The sequence below is a fragment of the Rana temporaria genome, chromosome 4, assembly GCF_905171775.1.
Source record: "Rana temporaria chromosome 4, aRanTem1.1, whole genome shotgun sequence".
Classification (NCBI taxonomy): domain Eukaryota; kingdom Metazoa; phylum Chordata; class Amphibia; order Anura; family Ranidae; genus Rana; species Rana temporaria.
In genome coordinates, this window is record NC_053492.1 from 253972500 (window position 1) to 253993241 (window position 20742).

General features: G+C 36.9%; 1 protein-coding gene across 1 annotated transcript in view; it reads right to left on the minus strand.

Moving 5' to 3' along the window:
• Positions 1 to 6004: 6004 nt before the first annotated feature.
• The window catches only part of SIM1 (SIM bHLH transcription factor 1), a 108855-nt gene continuing 94117 nt past the window's right edge, over positions 6005 to 20742 (minus strand). Inside the window, exons 11-12 of the mRNA XM_040350154.1 lie at positions 12299 to 12710; positions 6005 to 9922 (exon numbers count right to left, since the gene is read on the minus strand). Coding sequence (XP_040206088.1) covers positions 9198 to 9922; positions 12299 to 12710 — 1137 coding nt within the window. The 3' untranslated portion in view covers positions 6005 to 9197. The remainder of the gene's footprint in view (positions 9923 to 12298; positions 12711 to 20742) is intronic.

The window sequence follows — 20742 nt, forward strand, 5'->3', positions numbered from 1 at the left end:
GTGGAGCACAGAGAGGGACAGGAGCAGAGCACGGAGGGGGACCAGAGCAGAACATGGGGCAGGACAGGAGTGAAGCACAGAGGGGGACAGGAGCGGAGCATAAGGAGGGGGACAGAAGAAGAGCATGGAGGGGGACAGGAGCACGGAGGAGGACTGGAGGAGCACATAGGTGGACACAGAGGGGGACTGGAGGAAAATACAGGGACAGTCAGGGGTGATTGGTGCAGTGGTGGGGGGAGTTACAAGCACCGATCTCCCGTATAGATTTTAATGAAGCAGCTGAAAGCCGTGGGAAGGAGAGAAGAAGAAGCGGCTGTCAGCTGCTTTATTGAAATCTACAGGGAGATTGGTGCTTGTAACTCCCCACCGATCACCCCTGACTGCCCAGGTATTGGGTCAAGCATCAGAACATTTGCCCGAGTACAAGTAATCGGGCAAATGCTTGGTATTGACACCTATACTAGTATTGGTATCGGTGCAACCTTATTTTAAAGGCTAAGGAAACCTTTACAGGTGTTTTGAGTTAATTAGCTGATTAGAGTGTGACACATGAGTCTACAATATTGAACTTTTTCACAATATTCTAATCTTCTGAGATACTGACCGCTGAGTTTTCACTAGCTGTATGCGATAATCATCGAAATTAAAAGAAAGAAATTCTTGAAATATATTACTTTGTGTGTAATTGAGCTATTTAATATATGAGTTTCACTTTTTGAATTGAATTACTGAAATAAATTAACTTTTTGATGATATTCAAATTTTTTTAGACTGTATATTGCGCAGTTTACAGATAGTCTATGAAAGCAAATCTTTAATTTGTACAAGAATTGTTTTTGCCAATAAACAAAAAGAGTTGGATTTGTATTATTGCTCAGTAACAGCTGGGTTAGGTTGTATAATGGTTCAGTATTTCCTTTGATGGCACATAAAGGTTATTCTTTGGATTTTATAATTCATAATAATAAACCAGTGAGGGCCTTCCTTTAGTAAGGGATATGGTCTATGGACAAAGTTCTGCAGTAGAATAACTGTTGGCAAATGGTCTGAAATTGTCCTTTTTATCATTTGACTGACTGTGATACTATTGCAATGTTAACCACTTACCCCCCGGACCATATTGCTGCCCAAAGACCAGAGTACTTTTTGCGATTCGGGACTGCGTCGCTTTAACAGACAATTGCGCGGTCGTGCGACGTGGCTCCCAAACAAAATTGGCGTCCTTTTTTTCCCACAAATAGAGCTTTCTTTTGGTGGTATTTGATCACCTCTGCGTTTTTTATTTTTTGCGCTATAAACAAAAATAGAACGACAATTTTGAAAAAAATGAATATTTTTTACTTTTTGCTGTAATAAATATCCCCCAAAAATATATAGAAAAACATTTTTTTTCCTCAGTTTAGGCCGATACGTATTCTTCCACATATTTTTCGTAAAAAAAAATCGCAATAAGCGTTTATTGATTGGTTTGCGCAAAAGTTATAGCGTTTACAAAATAGGGGGTATTTTTATGGCATTTTTATTAATATTTTTTTTACTAGTAATGGCGGCGATCAGCGATTTTTTTTCGGTATTGCGACATTATGGCGGACACTTCGGACATTTTTGACACATTTTTGGGACCATTGGCATTTTTATAGCGATCAGTGCTATAAAAATGCATTAGATTACTATAAAAATGCCACTGGCAGTGAAGGGGTTAACACTAGGGGGTGGGGAAGGGGTTAAGTATGCCTGGGTGTGTTCTTACTGTGGGGGGGGGGGTGGCCTCACTAGGGGAAACACTGATCCTCGGTTCATACATTGTATGAACAGAAAATCAGCATTTCCCCTGCTGACAGGAACGAGAGCTGTGTGTTTACACACACAGCTCCCGTTCCCCGCTCTGTACCGAGCGATCGCGTGTGCCCGGCGGCGATCGCGCCCGCCGGGCACACGCACGGGAGTCGGGGGCGAGCGGCTAATAGGCAGGACGTCCATTTACGTGGTCTCGCCTAGGAGAGCCACCTTGTGGACGTATTTCGGCGGTGCAGCGACGGCAAGTGGTTAATGGCCTAGACCCTTTGTATGGATTTGTGAAAACCAGAAAACACATGTATTCCAAAGTAAACAGGTTATAGTGCCCCTAATCTAAAAAAAACATACCACTTTGAAAAAATGTAAATTTAGTAAATTGTATGATGATATGCTGGTGATGTTTTTTTAACACTTTTGATGGTACTTTCTTTGTTTGATTTATTTTCCCTTAAACTAAATTGGTGCTATCTATTTCTCCAGAGGTTAAAAATCAATACACAATGAAATTGCTATTTCTCTGTTTGGCCACATATTGCTGATCAGAGTTCTAATCTGCCCTTCCTTTTACTTTCATTAAAAGCATTTTACTGCTTTTTATAGAAATTGATATACCACAGGAACCTGTTTCAACTATGCAATAAATGCCCCCATCATAAAGCTGTCAAAACTAAATGTGGCATTTTTTATAAAGCAACAAAATACAGCAATCATTTTGATGAATAATCCTATTTATAGATCAAGGATACAAAACTGATAGCAGCCTGAGATAGATAGCTAAATAGATAGATATAATATTTTCTATAACTTTCATTGTTTTCTTTTATGGATAGTGAAAATTATTTTTGTTTAGTCTCATTCGCTGACTTACGGTAAATCTCATGCAAGGCAATAGACTTTCCATTCTGCAATATTCAGTCATTCACCCTATTTAGTCTAGTTGTATAGCTAGCTGCTAAAATGCATATAGATATCTAATGAAAATCTTCATACCTGATGTTACATTATATTGGAGTGCAACAAGAGCTGGCTTAACACTACGCACAGAGAACACGGTACCAAAAAACATAACTGTTTCTTATGTCATACATGTACAACAACTGTTAGCACAAGTACAAAGTGTCAGAAAAAGAAAAGAAAAATAACTTGATAAAGAAGGGTAGACCTATTGAACCACTTCTTTTTATGGGTCTACGTTTCTATAAAACTGCAGTTCTAGCATATTTACTGCAAGTTAACTACACTAGTCTTCTCAGCAGTGCATGAGCTCTGCAAGTTAACTGCAAGGTAACTACACTAGTCTTCACAGCAGAAAATGAGCATTAACCTGCTTCATCAAGATTACTAGACACATACATTTACAGTGGAAAAATGTTGGACTGATATTGGTAGTGGTACATTATCTTAACCTCCTTGGCGGTGTTCCCGAGCATGACTCGGGGTGTTTTTTTTATGCTAGGATCGGTAACCCCGAGTCACGCTCGGGGAAGCTGTGCAGAGCCTGCAGCGGCATTCCTTACCTTCTCCTGGTGATCCAGCGATGATCTCCCATTGCTGTGATCGCCAGCGAGATCACCGCCGCTTCGTCCGTCGGTCTGTTGACTTCCTGGTTCCGTTCCCTGCAGCAGCAATGGTGCATGGGAGCGGAACTGGGAGGGAAATTCAAATGTGAACAAAAACACAAACACATAAAAGGAGGTGATACATTGTAATCTGAGAGGATTACACTGTATCACCTTACAATCTGACACAGTGCCTTTACAGTGCCCCTTGCCTGTCATTTTTTGCCCATAAAAAAATCTTTTGAAAATGGCATCAAAAAAGCCCCACTTTCCTACAAAGGCGCTTTTGGATCAGTTGAACGACAGCGGCAGCGACGCGAAGGTGCTCGCAGAACAGAGCGATACTGAGTCGTGGGGAGATTTGTCATCTGACACTGACACTGATCTGGAAAGTGATAACGGTGACGATCCTGCACCTGACCTAAGCGATGTGCGCACTTGGTTCCCTTTAGACAGCGATACGGACTAGGTAGCGCCCCCGAGATTCCGATTCACTGGATCACCTGGGATGAAGGTAGATGTTGAGAGTGACAACCCTCTGGCATACCTGCAATTATTTCTCACTGAGGAGGTAATTTTAAAAATTGTCACAGAGACCAATCGCTACCAAGAGCAGCAATCCGCTACGCTGCATGCCAGGTTTTCCAGAACCAGAAAATGGGAACCGGTGACTAAAGAGGACATCTGGCAGTTTCTCAGACTCATCATTCTTCAGGGGGTGGTGGGGAAACCGCTCCAGAAATGGTACTGAACCACAAATAGGTTACTGGCCACTCCGTTTTTTGGCACCGTGATGTCCGAATACAGTTTTTCGCTCATCATGAAGTATTTACACTTCACTAGCAATGAAGAATTTGATGAGGCCACGCATCCTGCACCCAAACTAAAAAAAATCTGGAAGGTATGCCAAATGATTGTGACCAATTTCCAGCAGGCCTACGTGCCAGAAATAGACGTCAGTGTGGATGAAAGTCTGATGGCCTACAAGGGACGCCTCAGCTGGATACAGTTTATTGCATCCAAAAGAGCACAGTTTGGCATCAAATTCTACATGCTCTGCGAGTCATCCACCGGATACATCTGGAATTCGGTCATTTACGCCGCTAAAGGCACGAAGTTCAACCCCAGGTACAGCCGCTATGGGATGGCCACATCATCTGTCCTTACACTGCTGGAGCCATTGCTGAACCAAGGATATTGTGTGACAACGGACAATTTTTACACATCTCCGGAACTGTATGAGGTTTTTCTCCAAAACAAAACTGATGCTTTTGGTACCGTTAGGCCTAACCGACGTGACATGCCATCTATGACCGGAGAAATGTTTGCCTTTCAGAAGGGTAAGATGATGGCAATGCGATGGCGAGACAAGAAGGACATGTGTCTCATGAGTACCATGCACAATACCTCCACTGCCATGGTCCATACAAAACATGGGAAAGATGTGCTGAAGCCGCAAGTGGTGATCGACTATAACAACACAATGGGAGGTGTCGACAGAGCTGATCAGGCAATGACATTTTACCCGGCTATGCGCAAACAGCAAAAAAAATATTATAAGAAGATTTTCAGGCATCTTCTGGAACAATGCCTTTGGAATTCTTATATCCTTTATAGAGCAAAGAGTAACATACCTCTTGTTCATTCTGACTTTATCTGGAAGGTGGCTGAGCAGATTTTTGTCAACCACCAGACGCCATCAGTAGCTGCGAACAGACCCGGACGACGTGCTGTTGAACGCCTGACAGGTCGTCATTTTATGGACTTGCCAACCGCAAGAAAGGCAGCACCTACCAGGATGTGCATGGTTTGCTGTTCAAAGAGAGATGGCAATGGAAAGAAAGTCCGAAAAGAAACAAGGTTCCATTGTCCTGATTGCGACGTCAGACTTTGTCCAGTTCCATGCTTCAAAATGATTCACACTCAGGATGTTTATTGAATTTCTTTGTTTGACAAATTTCATTATTTTTCATTACATTATTAAATAAAATTATATTATTTATTAGATTATAATTAATGAGTTTGTGTTTCAAATTTATCACATCTGGGATGCCTACTAGAGTCTTGTTTGTTCAGGTTTAAGTAAGTAATTACTAAGAATTGCAGACCTATAATACATTTTACCAAATTTCCATGCAAAAAATTGTACCGCTTTTGGTACAAAATTCCAGACATAATCATACCGCCAAGGAGGTTAAGGGTGTAATGGACACCTACCCTGGGATCCAGACCCCACGGGTACCCATGGACATGCTAAAAACCTTCTGCATCTCTGTTTTTAGACTTTAAAATCTTTAGCTATTTTTTTAGACAATATCCCTTATGCGTTATCTAACTAAACAAGTGGGGAGCCTAGTAACTGAATAGAGCCTGGGCGCCTGTTACAATAAATCCCACACTGAACATTGGGCATATGCTATAAATCAATTTACGTTTAGTCACTGAAAATTTGCCTCTCATACCCAAATCATACCACCATGTGGGATTGGTAGATCATTGCATTACCTAATTATAATAACTCACAATCATAAGCTATATTGAAAGTAGGGTGAAACGCAATACACTAAAATATTTTCAATGTTGTATATGTGGTATGATTAATAAAAAGGTTGGGTACGTTTTCGAAAAGAAATTAGACACAAATCCACTCTAAATAAGATTTTAACTGTATTTCAAAGCAAAAGAAAAAATCTTCACATAATAAATACATATTATTCACAATGAACTTGAAATTGACATCAGAAAGCTATTTACAAATATAAATAATTATAAATGGGAGCACTTTGCAATATCATTGACATAGTTTAGTTATTTCCTACATTACATTCCAAAATGAAACTTCAAGTTACAGAAAATATTGTACAATGTCACTAGAAATATACATTGCAAGGCATGTCAGTATTTGAGGCTGAGTGTGACTTCATAAATATTTCAATGCAATTTAAGACACCAGTCATAAAAGCAAACATTGCCTGCTCTTGGATATTTTCTTTATCTGATATCTGACATTGTTTAATCCCACTGTAAACACACATTTGATTTTCTAAAGTGCTGCACACTGCTTACTGGGTCATTTTTTAAAGTTGGCAACAGTCCTGTTATACTTTCACTTATTTAACTTGTATAGTTGACACGTGTTTTCCCACAAAAAAAATGTAAAAAGAAAAACTGAAAGATTTTTTTTTTCACTTTCGGGAGGGGGTGAAGTGATACAAGTACTTATATTACTTTAAGCCACATTGCATCTGCCGTTCCAATGGCTTCCATATGTAATTATTTGTAGTTCTCTATAAGCTAAAAGAACTGGAAGCAGAAGATTTAGGCAAGAGACTTTCAAGTAACAGCAGATTGTAGCAATGGAAGCACATAGATAAATATATCTCTTCTCCCCCAAATCATTGAAAAGGTGTCCATTAAACATTAGCTCTACACTGTGGAAACCCATATTTAAAATCCATAACACCCAATTGAAAAAAATGACAATCAATATTTTTGGACATCAGAGTATTTACAATAACCAGGGTGCATTTTTTTAATGACTCTTATTATAAGCGTTACATTTACATTAACTAAATGTTGCTATGACATTTTTATTGCTCATCCTCTGGCATAATAGGTAGTATACTTGTCATAGCTTGTAGAGAAGAAATGGTCATGTTCAGAGAACAAAATATGAATATCAACATAGTATGCTGTCAGTATGGTGCCATAGACAGCAGAACACTTCATACAAAATTATATTTGTATAGAAAGAGATCAACATGTTATCTGTATTCCGTTAACATGCATTTTGACATTACTCTACAAAACCTTTTTTTTTTTAAACTGTATTTGCAGCTTTTACAGAGGCAGATAGGTAAGTAGCCAAGTAGGTATTTTAATTTTCAATGTCTGACTATAATTAATACTTTAGCTTGCTGATACAATATACCAGGGCTCCTTTTAAAATGCCTAAAGCCTAGTACACATGATGAGATTATCGGACAAATGATTGTTTGTTATTTTTTTTTGTTTTTTTCACACTAGTCTCCATATTGAAAATGAATAGGTTACTAAAGTATAAACAGAATACAAATTCAGAAGTGATATAATGTATTTGTATTGTATTTTCAAATGAAAACTGTACTGATTAAACAACAATTGTACCATCTGGTATCATATGAGAAAAAAAATAGTGTTTGTCCCTTTGGAAAATTTCAGACAAAAGCTGTGTGTACTACAGATTATCGTAAGATCGCATTGTAAGCTGTATTTTTTGTACGATAATCTGATCATGTGTATGAGGCTTTAGTATATTGTTTTCTCTTTGTAGAGTACTGGACATGCTATACATCTTATGGAGTTAAGGAGTGATAATAGCCTTGAATAAAAAACTCTAATTACATTATAGATAGGCATAGTATTTGCCATTTGGAAAGGGGATTTATCCATGTAAGAAGGTAATTTGGATATTAAAGCATTCCTTTCATTTTATCCCTCTTGTTATTTAAAATATCATTAGCATTCTATGTCTGAGCACCATGCAAATAAATTGTGAATTTGAAGTTTAAATATTGGTATAAAGTGTAGTTTAATATGAAAAGTGCCTACAAATTACTTTGAAAAAAATTAATTAAAGTTAATTTATTTCAATATTACTACTGTCATTATTAATCATAAAGTGGGTTTATTTATTAACATTTTTGCAAATAATTATTGTTTGTTGTACCATTTTAAAACTTGGTCGTCATTTTATTTTGACACGTGAAAAATAAATAAAGCAATGCTTATTTTTCACAAAACTAATCTGAACCAAAACGCAAAATTTATAAACATGCTAACAATTAAAATAATTATGTAGAATGTTTTACCAATTCTAACAAATTACTGTAGCGTAACTAAATTTTATCAGGAAATTTTGTTGTTAAAATGTTTTAAATCAAAATAGAGGGACATGTTTACTTTCCAGACAACACAATTTTATGAGAATATAATAAAAAAAAACAGACTTTGGGAGGCTATGGTAAACATATTCTGAAATTCCAATTCCAAAGTGTTACATTATTACGAAGTACAGAATTTTGCATATTATAATTTTTTTTGGAGGGGAAAATAAAAGATACTCTTTAAAATGTTTTAAATCTGTGGTAGATAGAGAAATAAAATAATTAATTAGTTGTCATGATGTTTGCATACTGCCTGAAATTGTGAAATCATAATTTGACCCAAAGATTGATTATGTGGCATGAACATGACTGATGAAATCAATGAAAATGTTAGGTATGGGAATGTATAAAAGTGGGTATGGCATTTGTATCAGATATATAAATAATATTTATCCTCAAACCCCTTTCAGTAAAATATGCCCTTTTTGTAATTAGAAGACAAAAAATGTAATGTATATCAAGCAAAATTAATATGATGCTAAAAAGTAACACTTCATTTTGTTTTGTTTTTTTCATATTTTAAACATACAAAGAATATATGTGCATTTGTCCATGTGGATACATAAAGTTAGACATTCAATTCTGCTTCAAGTCCTCTGTGCATAGTTTTAGCTTTTTTTTTTATTCCAAAACTGGTGTTTATGTACATGCAATTATATTTAGCAAACACTCATTGTATTTTAGCTACGTTAAAATTCCTATATTTTTTTAAGAATGCACAAATAGTATCATTGATCTTCCACTGATTTACATTAGTTCAAAGTTGAACAGTTGGAGTTCTAAATATAAATTGCAAATCGAATCCATCCTATTGTCACGTCCAGCGCACTGAATATCATGAAATGGTGGTAACAATTACGTTAATTTAATTCCATTGCAAAAGATTATAATACATGGACCATAGCAAACAATTCCATCAACTTCCATTTGTTATAATAACTGATGTACCTTTGTGCACTTGAGAAGGATCTTGTTGCATTCTTAAATGAGAAGTCACATCAAAGTGTGATCCACTGCATCCCAATGAATAGTTTCTAATAGATTCAGTATCATATAAATGTTCAAGTGTATAACCAGTAAAAGTATAAGAATGTTTATCAAAATATGGTCGATGGGCACTATAGTAGTTTGGTGATACAGAGTGGTCCACCGTTTGATGAGGGGACACATTTGTATTTAAATAGTCTTTCCCCATATTTGCTCCTGGTTTTGAAATTCTTTCTGAATTTGGACTGTTTATTCTGGAAATGGTTGTAGGACTGTTCTCATATTCATTATCACCTGGGCTCAGTATTTTGGCATCTCTTTGTTGTAGATGGTCACATGGAGAAGTACTGGCAACAGATGGACCTCGACACAAAACTCCAGATAATTGAGGTTGCTGGTAATTAGCAAAGCAAACTGAGTTTCTTTTCCCTGCTCCATTAATAGTAGTTAGCTGATCTGGGCTAGATTTACGTAGCTGTAACCTGTTTTCTTCTTCTTTAATCATTTGCTGCGTTGCTCGAATAAGTGTTTCAATTTTGCTTGGCTCATGGTGGCTATTCTGATATTGCTCATTATGGTACCGGTCTCCTGACTCACTTGCAGAACCAGGATCAGGAGAACTGACCACACTGTCTTCATCCCAATTATTTCTCCCTAAAATAGAAAGAAAAATAATAATAGTGAATATCTGGCAAATTAATGATTTATTGTCCCTCTTACACAGAGCATCAATATAAGGAATATAATCAGCTTCTTTAAATGTTATATATATATATTTTTATAACACATAAGTAAAGCAAGTTACATAAAAAAATATATTGTTTATGGTTTTACTTAATTGCACATATAAATCATAACTGAAGATGATTTTTTTTTAAGAAAAGTGATCAAAAGAAAATTATAGCTCTCCAGCTGAATCACAAATAAACCTAACTTCTAACCATAATTATGTCTGAAACTACTTTTACCAATGAAATTAAAGGTTTAGCGTGGCTAAATGTTTCAGATCAGTGAATCCCTGAAACAAAAGGATCATTATGACAGTCAGGCCATGATCCTTGTGTTGTGGAGTAAGGATCATCAGTTTTTTTCTCTCGGCAGGCTCTGGGATCATATATGTGCATCATGGGACTTTTTTTTGTGAATGAGGGGTACTATGCACCCCTTACTCATTCACGTAGGTAAGTATATCTGAGATATCTGAGTGCCCCTCCCATAGACCCCCACAACCACCAGGCCAAGAGACCCTTGTTCTCATTAACCTGGGGACAAGGTGCTTTGCCATGGGATTCCACCTGGCAAGGTGTCCCTCTTGTTGAGGGCATGTAGCCTGGTTTGGTTCAGGAAGGGATGTGCACACTCATCCCCCATCTTTCCTGGCCTTGCAGGCTTCATGCTTGGGTAAGAGTCTGGTATGTTTTTTTAGGGGAATCTCTTTTTTTATTGATTTTTACATGGTGACACCACTTAAAACCCATACCAGACTAGAGGTTCTGGTACAAGTGGGGAGGGGGGGTCTAACACTGATTTGTTTGTTTTTATGGGGAGTCTCCCTTAAAATTTGTAACAGACATGAAGAACCTGGTATGAATTATGGGGGCACTCCCATGCACAGTTATGGGGCCCCCAATAAACATCTATGTCAGACATCTAGGATATGAGTCGGGCATAGAGAAGAATCCCTGGCCATGTAAACAAATGAGCCAGGGGTTAATTTAGTAGAGGTCCCCAAAAAAATTATACCAAGCCCTTCCGGTCTGATATGGTATTTTAAGGGGTAACCCATAAACAAATAAAAAAGCGTGAATTCCCCCAAAAAATCCACCTGTATCCAAGTATGCAGTTTGGCAGGCCAAGAAGGGGGCATATAAGTGTGTGTCCCCTTCTGAATCATATCAGGCCAGGCTACGTGCCCTCAGTATGGGAGGTAGCTGTTGTTGATGAGGGCAAGGACCTCTTCCCAAAAATCATGGCTTGGAATTTGTGGGGGTTTGTGGACAGTGAGGATCTAGGAGCCCCCCTTAACAGGGTGACACCCAGATATCATCCACCCATGTGAATGAGTAAGGAGTACATATGGCACAGAGATAAAATAGAGATCCAAAGAGATAATGTCATGAGGTTTGGCTTATATAGACTATTTCTACAAGACAGGGGCTAAAGTGTCATCAAATTGAGAGATTAAAAAAACATGCAATTGCTGTATTCCCATGGACACTCTGTCCCCCCTCCCCCTCCCCCTTTCTCCTCCACTCACAGTCATTTAGTGCTGAGGTGCCCCTTCATAATTCACTTTGGCATTGGAGCAAGTGGGTATATCTCATATCAATGAATCAATGAATCTAAGGCCTCCTACACACGACCGAGGAACTCGACGGGCGAAACACATCGTTTTCCTTGTCAAGTTCCTTGTGAAGCCGTCGAGAAACTCGACAAGCCAATATTCTCCATTCCCGTCAAGGAGAACATGTTCTCTTTTTGGCTCGTCAAGTTTCTCGACAGTTTCCTCGACGAAAATGTACACACGACCGGTTTCCTCTGCAAAAAAATATCTCCCAGCAAGTTTCTTGCTGTTTTTTGCCGAGAAACGTGTGTACGAGGCCTAAGAGTTTCTCTTCATATGAAAGATTAATGGTGTGTACTGCGACACTCGCAGAAATAAAGAATGTGTTTGCATTGCTAAGTAGTTTGTAGATTCCCCATATGGTATCTACATGTCTAAGCCCCCCCATGTGTACCTTACTCAAAGATATGCCAAACAAAATATGTTGGGATGAGCCATTATGCCTATTTTTGCATAGGTGTTACAAACTCCAGGATAAGAGGTAGTACTGTGGAGCAGCTGTTTACAACAATGTACAATGAAAAATATTGGTGTTCTGGAAACTCCCAGTTGGTAATTGCCATACAGTGGGAAATGGTGAAGTTTTTTTTATTCATAGACACTCATTTAGACACCTATGATACAAGGCAATATGAAAGCAGGGCATCTGTGATTTGATATTGCGTTTTATATAAATGTTGCCTTACCGTGTAACCTGTGAACTGAAGTTATATGAGGCATAGAGTTCTCGTATCCATCTCTACTTTCTGGAGAGGATTTTGGCACTGGCAGAGCAGAACGGGATCCCCACCATGCCTCTCTCCCAGTTTGTGGGCTTCCAAGAAAGTATCTACCAGCTTCACATCTGCCACTCTCACAGGACTGGCTATGGTTGTGTCTATCATCACTTAATCTTGAATGGTCAAGAGTAAATCCAAAACATAGAGCACTTCGGTCTCGGTCTGGATACTGTCGATATGCACAAGAGACATCATGTTGTTGGGAGCTTGGTCTTTCTATAGGATCTAAAAGCTGTGGTGAAGCAGTGTCAGTTAGAGGGCTTCCACCCCATTGACTGTCGTGGTCCGACTCAGATCTTTCTGTATGGAAGCTTGAATACTGCAAAAATATTATAAGAAAAACTGTTATTTTGAGCTATTTATCACAGATTATTAGAGTAAAATATAAAGGGCTTTTCTCCTTACATAAAACATGAACTCATAAGTCAATCCACTACATGCTACAACATATATGTGATGATTTACTGAAGAAGTAAATTTTGCCCTGGGTCCTCTTTTCTGAAGTTGTATGGAATTGTAAAAAATGTAATGAAATCTGGCGTTAATAGAAGCAAAATGACTCCCTTAGTAAATCAGTCCCACAGTATATTCACTCTGCTTGTATTCTGCATTTGCTTGCTTATTCTTAAATTTTTTTACATTGACTTAATAGTGCAAATACACGAAGGCCAATGCATTAAACGTAGGATAGTAGTTTTTGAAAATCTTGATATATAGACTTTAAAGAGAAATATGGAGAAAAAAACTTCAATATATTACATTGCTCTGTCTGACTTGCTTATAAAACACAATGGGGGTTATTTACTAAAACTGGAGAGTGCAAAATCTTGTGTAACTCTACATAGAAACCAATCATCTTCCAGGTTATTTTACTAAAGCTTAATTGAACAAGCTGAAGTTAGAAGCTAATTGGCTACCATGCACAGCTGCACCCGAGTCTGAGTGCTCTAGCTTTAGTAAATCTCCCCCACTATTGCGACGTGGCTCCCAAACAAAATTGGCGTCCTTTTTTCCCACAAATAGAGCTTTCTTTTGGTGTTATTTGATCACCTCTGCGGTTTTTATTTTTTGCGCTATAAACAAAAATAGAGCGACAATTTTGAAAAAAATTCAATATTTTTTACTTTTTGCTATAATAAATATCCCCAAAAAAGATATAAAACATTTTTTTTGCTCAGTTTAGGCCAATACGTATTCTTCTACCTATTTTTGGTAAAAAAAATCGCAATAAGCGTTTAACAATTGGTTTGCGCAAAATTTATAGCGTTTACAAAATAGGGGATAGTTTTATGGCATTTTTATTAATAATTATTTTTTACTACTAATGGCGGCGATCAGCGATTTTTTATAGCACTGATCGCTATAAAAATGCCAATGGTCCCAAAAATGTGTCAAAAGTGTCCGAAGTGTCCGCCATAATGTCGCAGTACCGAAAAAAAAAACGCTGATCGCCGCCATTACTAGTAAAAAAAAATATTAATAAAAATGCCATAAAAATACCCCCTATTTTATAAACGCTATAACTTTTGTGCAAACCAATCAATAAACGCTTATTGCGATTTTTTTTACCAAAAATATGAGGGAAAAAACGTTTTTTTATATATTTTTGGGGGTTATTTATTACAGCAAAAAGTAAAAAATATTCATTTTTTTCAAAATTGTCGCTCTGTTTTTGTTTATAGCGCAAAAACTAAAAACCGCAGAGGTGATCAAATACCACCAAAAAAAGCTTTATTTGCGGGGAAAAAAGGACGCCAATTTTGTTTGGGAGCCACATCGCACGACTGCGCAATTGTCAGTTAAAGCGATGCAGTGCCAAAGCGCAAAAAGTACTCTGGTCTTTGACCAGCAATATGGTCCGGGGGTTATGAATTAACCCCAATCGTTGCCAAAGAAACCTTATTATGGATTAATAATAAGACATTTTTGCTTGTGTCTGTGCAAAAATATCCAACAAAGACACTCAGGTGGCTATACAAAATACAAACGTAAATGATTTGAAGACTAAAAATTGTTTTTGAAATATAACTATGAAATATAGATATGTACTTTATGTATTTTTGCATAAAATGTATCAAATCTCACAAATGTATTTAAATCATAAAAAATATTTTAGACACCGGCTGTGGTTCATCTCTAAATAACTTTTGAAGATGAAAAGGATAAGATAAAACAAACTTGAGCTCTTACAGAAAGAATAAAATTCCTTTATCTGAGATTATAGCAGCAGCACTTAAATTTTCCCTGTTAATGTGTACCTGCCACAGATGTCTTCTACTCTGACCAGATGGTGACTATTAAATCACTTTTATCTTATGTTTTACTAATGTAAGTCTGAAAGCAAAAATATGTTTTTTGCATTGAGTATTATAGTATAACGCAGATGGCAGAAGCCTTCTTTAAAGTAACACATATAAACCATAAACGTAAAACACCATGTAATATTATTTAATATGTTTTCTGTATTTGAAATGGATTAAATGCATATGGCCAAGCTAGCATTTGTATAGTTGTGCACTAGAAAATATTTATCCCCTTCCCGCTGGCTGAACGCACATATGTGGCAGCAATTAATGAGTTTTGTGCCGTGCTGTCACATAGGCATATTTGTTTTGTGCTGGCGCTCAGTCATTAGCCAATACAAAGGCTGAGATGCTACTTGTCATCTATGCCTTTGTGCAGGATGCAAGACGACCCTTATAACTTCTTCGAGTGCACCAACAAGAAGCAATGGAATGTGAGGGGGGTCATAAGTAACTTACCTGCAATATTTTGGAGCAAGCAATGTATTATATCTACCCTTGGTGGACTAATAATGTGTTTTTTGGAAAAACAGGATCTCCAAACAGATTTTAAATAAAACTAGATTGTATATTTAGGAGCAATGTTGCCCTACTTCTTCATTATGTAGTTTCTCAGAGATTCATTATAGAAAGTCCAGCATGAGATTCTATGAGATTCCCACTCTTTAGTTATCACACTGACAATCTTTATTGCTTAAATTCTTTAGCAAGAACTGTTGTAGTGATATTTTTATTGCATGAATTATTCAAGAATAACATAGTGGAAACTGGAGCATGAGAAACTTTGAGAAACCCATGTCCTTGTCCTATAATAAATCACTGCATCATGTGAATGGCCAAGAGATGCACAGGACGTATTTATCATTTCACTATAAACAGGAATAGCAATTCAGTCCCCACTACTTAAGGCAGGTAAAACTGAAGACAGCCCACTATCGAATTCTATGCCTCTTCTCACTGTATTGGCATATTTGAGGAGGAAATGCCCCTAATGCCCCTCTTGAAATAACTACATGATGGAAATGGGCATACAGGCTCACTGCTTTCTTGCTATAGAGATAACAGCCGGCAGGTGATGTGAGGACACACTAGGAGTTATTTATTAAAACTGCTAAATCTGGTCCTGTTCTACATAGAAACCAACCAGCTTCCAGTTTTTTTCCAAGACTTAATTGATTATGCTGAAGTTAGAAGCTGATTGGCTACTATGCAAAGCTGCACCAGATTCTGAGTGCACCAGTTTTAGTAAATCTCCCCCACTATTTTGTAAATTGAAAAAAAAATTAAAGTACAAAGAAATCTACAAAAAAATTGCAGATGAGGTGGGTCATAGGATCAGATGAAAAATCATCAGTTGGTCAATAATAATCATTTTGCATCATAGGAAATTATAGAATTATATTTATTATTATTATAATATATATTTATTATAATTATTATTTTGTACCTAAAACTACTAAAGGAGACTCACAATTAAAAATAGCAGAGGTATTTTAAAACTGACCCTGTACTGTATACAGTAAGTAAAAGTGGTCAACTGAAAAAAAAAAAATTTCTTATAATACTAGTATTTGTACATTCATCCAGTACCACATGACAATTGACAAGGTGTGGGTTTCATGGTCTCCTTCAAGGCACACAATTTTGAAGGACTGACTGCAAGAAAGAATTCAGACAGAACCACTGAGTGGAAAGTTCAAACTGCATATCACCTCCCCAAGATCCTCCAGCAGATGTACCTGATGCTCATTCAAGATGACTGGTTGCCACTGCTTCCTTCTCTTGGACAGAGAATGATCCTGTAACTGCCCTTTGTAGTTCCTATTAGGCTGTGCTGATTTATTTAAGTTAGTTCAGCCTAGAGTTACATAGTTACATAGTTACATAGTTACATAGTTAGTCAGGTTGAAAAAAGACACAAGTCCATCCAGTTCAACCACAAAAAACAAAAAATAAAAATAAAAAAAATAAAAAAATAAAAATAAAATAAACACAGTAAAATCCTATACACCCAACTCCATACCCACAGTTGATCCAGAGGAAGGCAAAAAACCCCAGCGGAGCATGATCCAATTTGCTACAGCAGGGGAAAAAATTCCTTCCTGATCCCCCGAGAGGCAATCGGATTTACCCTGGATCAACTATACCTACAAATCTTAGTACTCAGTTATATTCTGTACATTTAGGAAAGAATCCAGACCTTTCTTAGAGTGGGAGGATCCTATCAGTGGTTGGTGGACAGAATAGTCACCTCTCAAAAACCCACTCAAAAGTACTCATGTAAAATGTAGTCCTGTGCAGCACACCCTTAGTCTAGCCCTAAGAATGTGACGTGGAGCAAATCACTCCTCTCAGAGATGGCTGGGACAATAACTGATATTGCAATTGATAAAAATACATATTTTACCATTGTTTGCTTTTATTCTAATCTGTTAAATCTTGAGATGTCACTTTTAAATCTGGATGTATTGCCAATTGTAATTAATACTTTGTAAAAAGTCAGTAAAAGAAAAACATCTTTTAGGCTAAATAAAAAGATACCCTGAAACTTTTACGGTGCATTTTCACATGGAGTGAGGATGCTGACAGTGGAAAGATGGAGCAATGCTAGAAGTCAGCTTTAAAGAACACACTCTGATCAATATGTGTTAATGTAATAAAACCTTTTTTAAGTGTAATTTAAACATTTTTAGATACATAAGGGCATAATTTTGATCATATTGCAAGTTGAAAACATCAGATTGTCTGCAGTAAAGAATGGTGGTGGTCTGAGCTGTCTAAATGAAATTGTTTTATTCATAGCAAGAAATATGTATTTTTTATTTAATATAATAATTTAATTTGACAAGGTATACAATATTTTTTTATAGGCCCATGGCAGCATCTCCTTATACAACACATGCTGGATTTGAAAATAACTGTGTTTATTTTTCAGTACAGGTCCACAATAACATGCTATAAATTACAAATGTCTGATTCAGACAGCCAGTTTATACTTTACATTTTAGTTGGTCTACTTATTCTTTGATCAATATTTTGGACATTACGACTGCTACATGCTCACCAAATGTCTTTCAGTAAAAAAAAATATATATAAATATACAAAAATATACATATTTTAACCATGCACATCCTGATTTTTTCAAATGGTGTAACCAAAATGAGCACCCCCAAAGACAACTGGAAACTGATGTTGCTGAAAACCAATGCACTAAAGGTGCTGACAGACATTAGAGACTACTCATGAATTGGACTGTTTACAGTCAGATCTGGAAACATTTATATGTCTGTAGATCTTCCCTGATGCCAAAGCTTCATAAGGAAAAAAAATCTATCAGAATGATAGGTTTTCCTAGCCAATTGCTTCTGTTTTCCAACATGACATGCCAGTGCCTGCATATGTGCAAACTTGCAACGTAAAGTTTGCACAACAATTCTTGTGCTTGTAGGCAAAATAGTCATTCCAAACTGCCTGCCTGCCTGTCTGTAACCTTTGTGTTTTTACACTAATTCAAAAAGCTTGTCAAAAGAATATCTGGTCTTTCTTGCGCCTCAGAATCTTTGGTGTCCAGTACCTGCCCAACCACTCCGATATGGGCATCACTGGAATACATATGGTAATATGAAGAAAACTGATGACACAATAAAAAAACAGCCTGGTTTCTTAGTTGCACTCTCCACGTGTGGCAATGTGCCAGGGTGGAAAAAAATCTAAATAGTAACCGTCAGGACAGCAGGAAGGGCTAAGGGGATCCGGTTCTGCTTTATGTTACCAAAAATGGAGAAATGTTATACTGTATGCGGAATTAAAGAGTGATACCAAATTAACTTTAAAAAATGCAATAGATTTTAAACATTTAAAAAAAAGTTAAAACTGTATGTATTGGTTAAATGGAAATCTATGACCAGTAAAGCCTCTTGCTAAAGGTTATTTTTTTACTGCTTTAGAACAATTCAAAGAAAGTGATTTAAAAAGACATTTGTTACATATCAAAGATATTAACATGAAGTCAGAACCTTTAAAAATGTGCTTCCCATAAAACATAGGTATTTGCGTAGAAAACGGTTTATCAAAGACTTCTGTAGAAATGCTGAGCTACATGTAATCATTCATTGATTTAATCCTTCAAATCTACTGAAATGTGGCTATTGTAGTGAAAACTCAGCACCGTATCATGTGTATTGTGACTGAATATAATGATTCAGGATGATCTCAATAAATATGTGTAGACTTTCTTTGAAGATTCATGTTCTTAAAAAATCTTATTTTTTAATTGGTCAGTTTAAAGAAAAGGTGATTCAGTTAGTTTGCTTGAACACATAAACATTTGCATAACTAGTGGGCCTGAGAATAAGGGGGCATAAGGAAGCTTATTTTAAAGGGAGAACTACAGAAATAGCCCCTTTAACAAAATCTCATTGCTATTTCAAATGAACAATCTACTGTCTGTTTGAATAAGAATGCACTAAGATTTTTTCTCCAGTCTACCCTTTCCCTATTGTGGGTGCCATTGTTAGCAAGCATAAAGATGGCCTTATATTGATAGAATTTCAAACAAATTTTTTTAGGAAAAATCTAAGGAATATTTATCCGAAAATTCTCAGAACATTGGTTTATCATTTGAAAGATTGTGTTTGCTTGCGAAATTTGATTTTAGAATACATGGACTTTGACTAATAAAAACCACATACACTGTTAGAAATGTGTTCCTTTGAAAAACAAAATTCATCCTGCTTTTTAAAAAATTCTCATCACTGTAGTTAAAAAATTAACATTGATTTGACCCACTACTAGTTGGAAAAACAAGCAAACTTTTGTAGAACCTTAATTTCCTAAGAATTTTCGTCCTAAATTCTACCCATCTATGGCCAGCTTTAGTCATTCAAAATAAAATAAAATAAAAACTAGCACATCCAGCATGCCTTTTTACTTCCCTTCTTACATGAGTGGGCTGAGCTTGTTCCCTACAGACATTCGATAGTTCTGTGTGCATAAGCATAAAATGATGGTCTTAAAAGACCTTGTAAGTGGGATGTTGGCAATATCTTTAGACAATTAGCACCAGGACCACTGTTTTCTGGATTGACAGCCCTGCCTCTGTTTCTGAAACCCTTCCAATGTGAGAATTAGTGTCTGGGAGGGAGAGGTTGTGAGAAACAAATGAGCATTTGGTTCAGTCAGGGAAGGTTGAGCATCACATAGTAACTGGATTTAGACTGGGAGACTTTAGCACAAGCATGCACAATCACGTACATGTATGTCATGTGCCTACATTGGCTTTAGGAGCCTCCCCATTACCGATGTGTCCAGCAGACACGACGGATTGCAGATCCCAGTGCTCAGGCCCGGTGATCATGTGATCGCTGTGCGATCAAATGATTGCAGTGTCAACACAGCTGTATGAATGAATTATTTCATAACAGGTATGTTGTCTATGCAGTGATTTGCCCACTGCTATCACCCAGATAGCAAGCAATTGAGCTGCAAGTTTGAAAATGACTTGCTAAACTATTGCTAGACTTTCCAGGCTTCACAAGTTTGTTGCACAATTGTAGCAAGTCTGCATTGCAGATCCGCTTTCTTTGCACAATTATGCAAGTCTGCTGCAAGTTCTAGTTCAGTTATGTTGTGCAATAGTCATCCCACCACAGGGGTCACTGTGAGTTTTTGCTGTAGTCTAACCACTGGAACTTTGCTCTTGCTAAAAACTTGCCACTCAAATGTTCGACAAATTGGAAAAGTGTCAACTAGAGCTCTGTAAGTGCATAACTTGCCAGTGAAAATGTGCAGCGAGTTAACAAGACTACAATTCAATGCCTCCACAAATTTGAGGCATGTTATCCTTGCTATCTGGGCACATTATACATGGGCCAATAACAGCAACCACAGCTGATCTTCATTGTAACAACAAAAAAATGCAAAAAAAAAACCTGATCACCCCACCCAGAGTAGTACAATGTTACTATGGTGAAAAATGAAAAAAAAATGTTTAAAGTGAAATAAAATGATTTATTTTTTAACATACTGTCACCAGTCAGTGTCTCTGC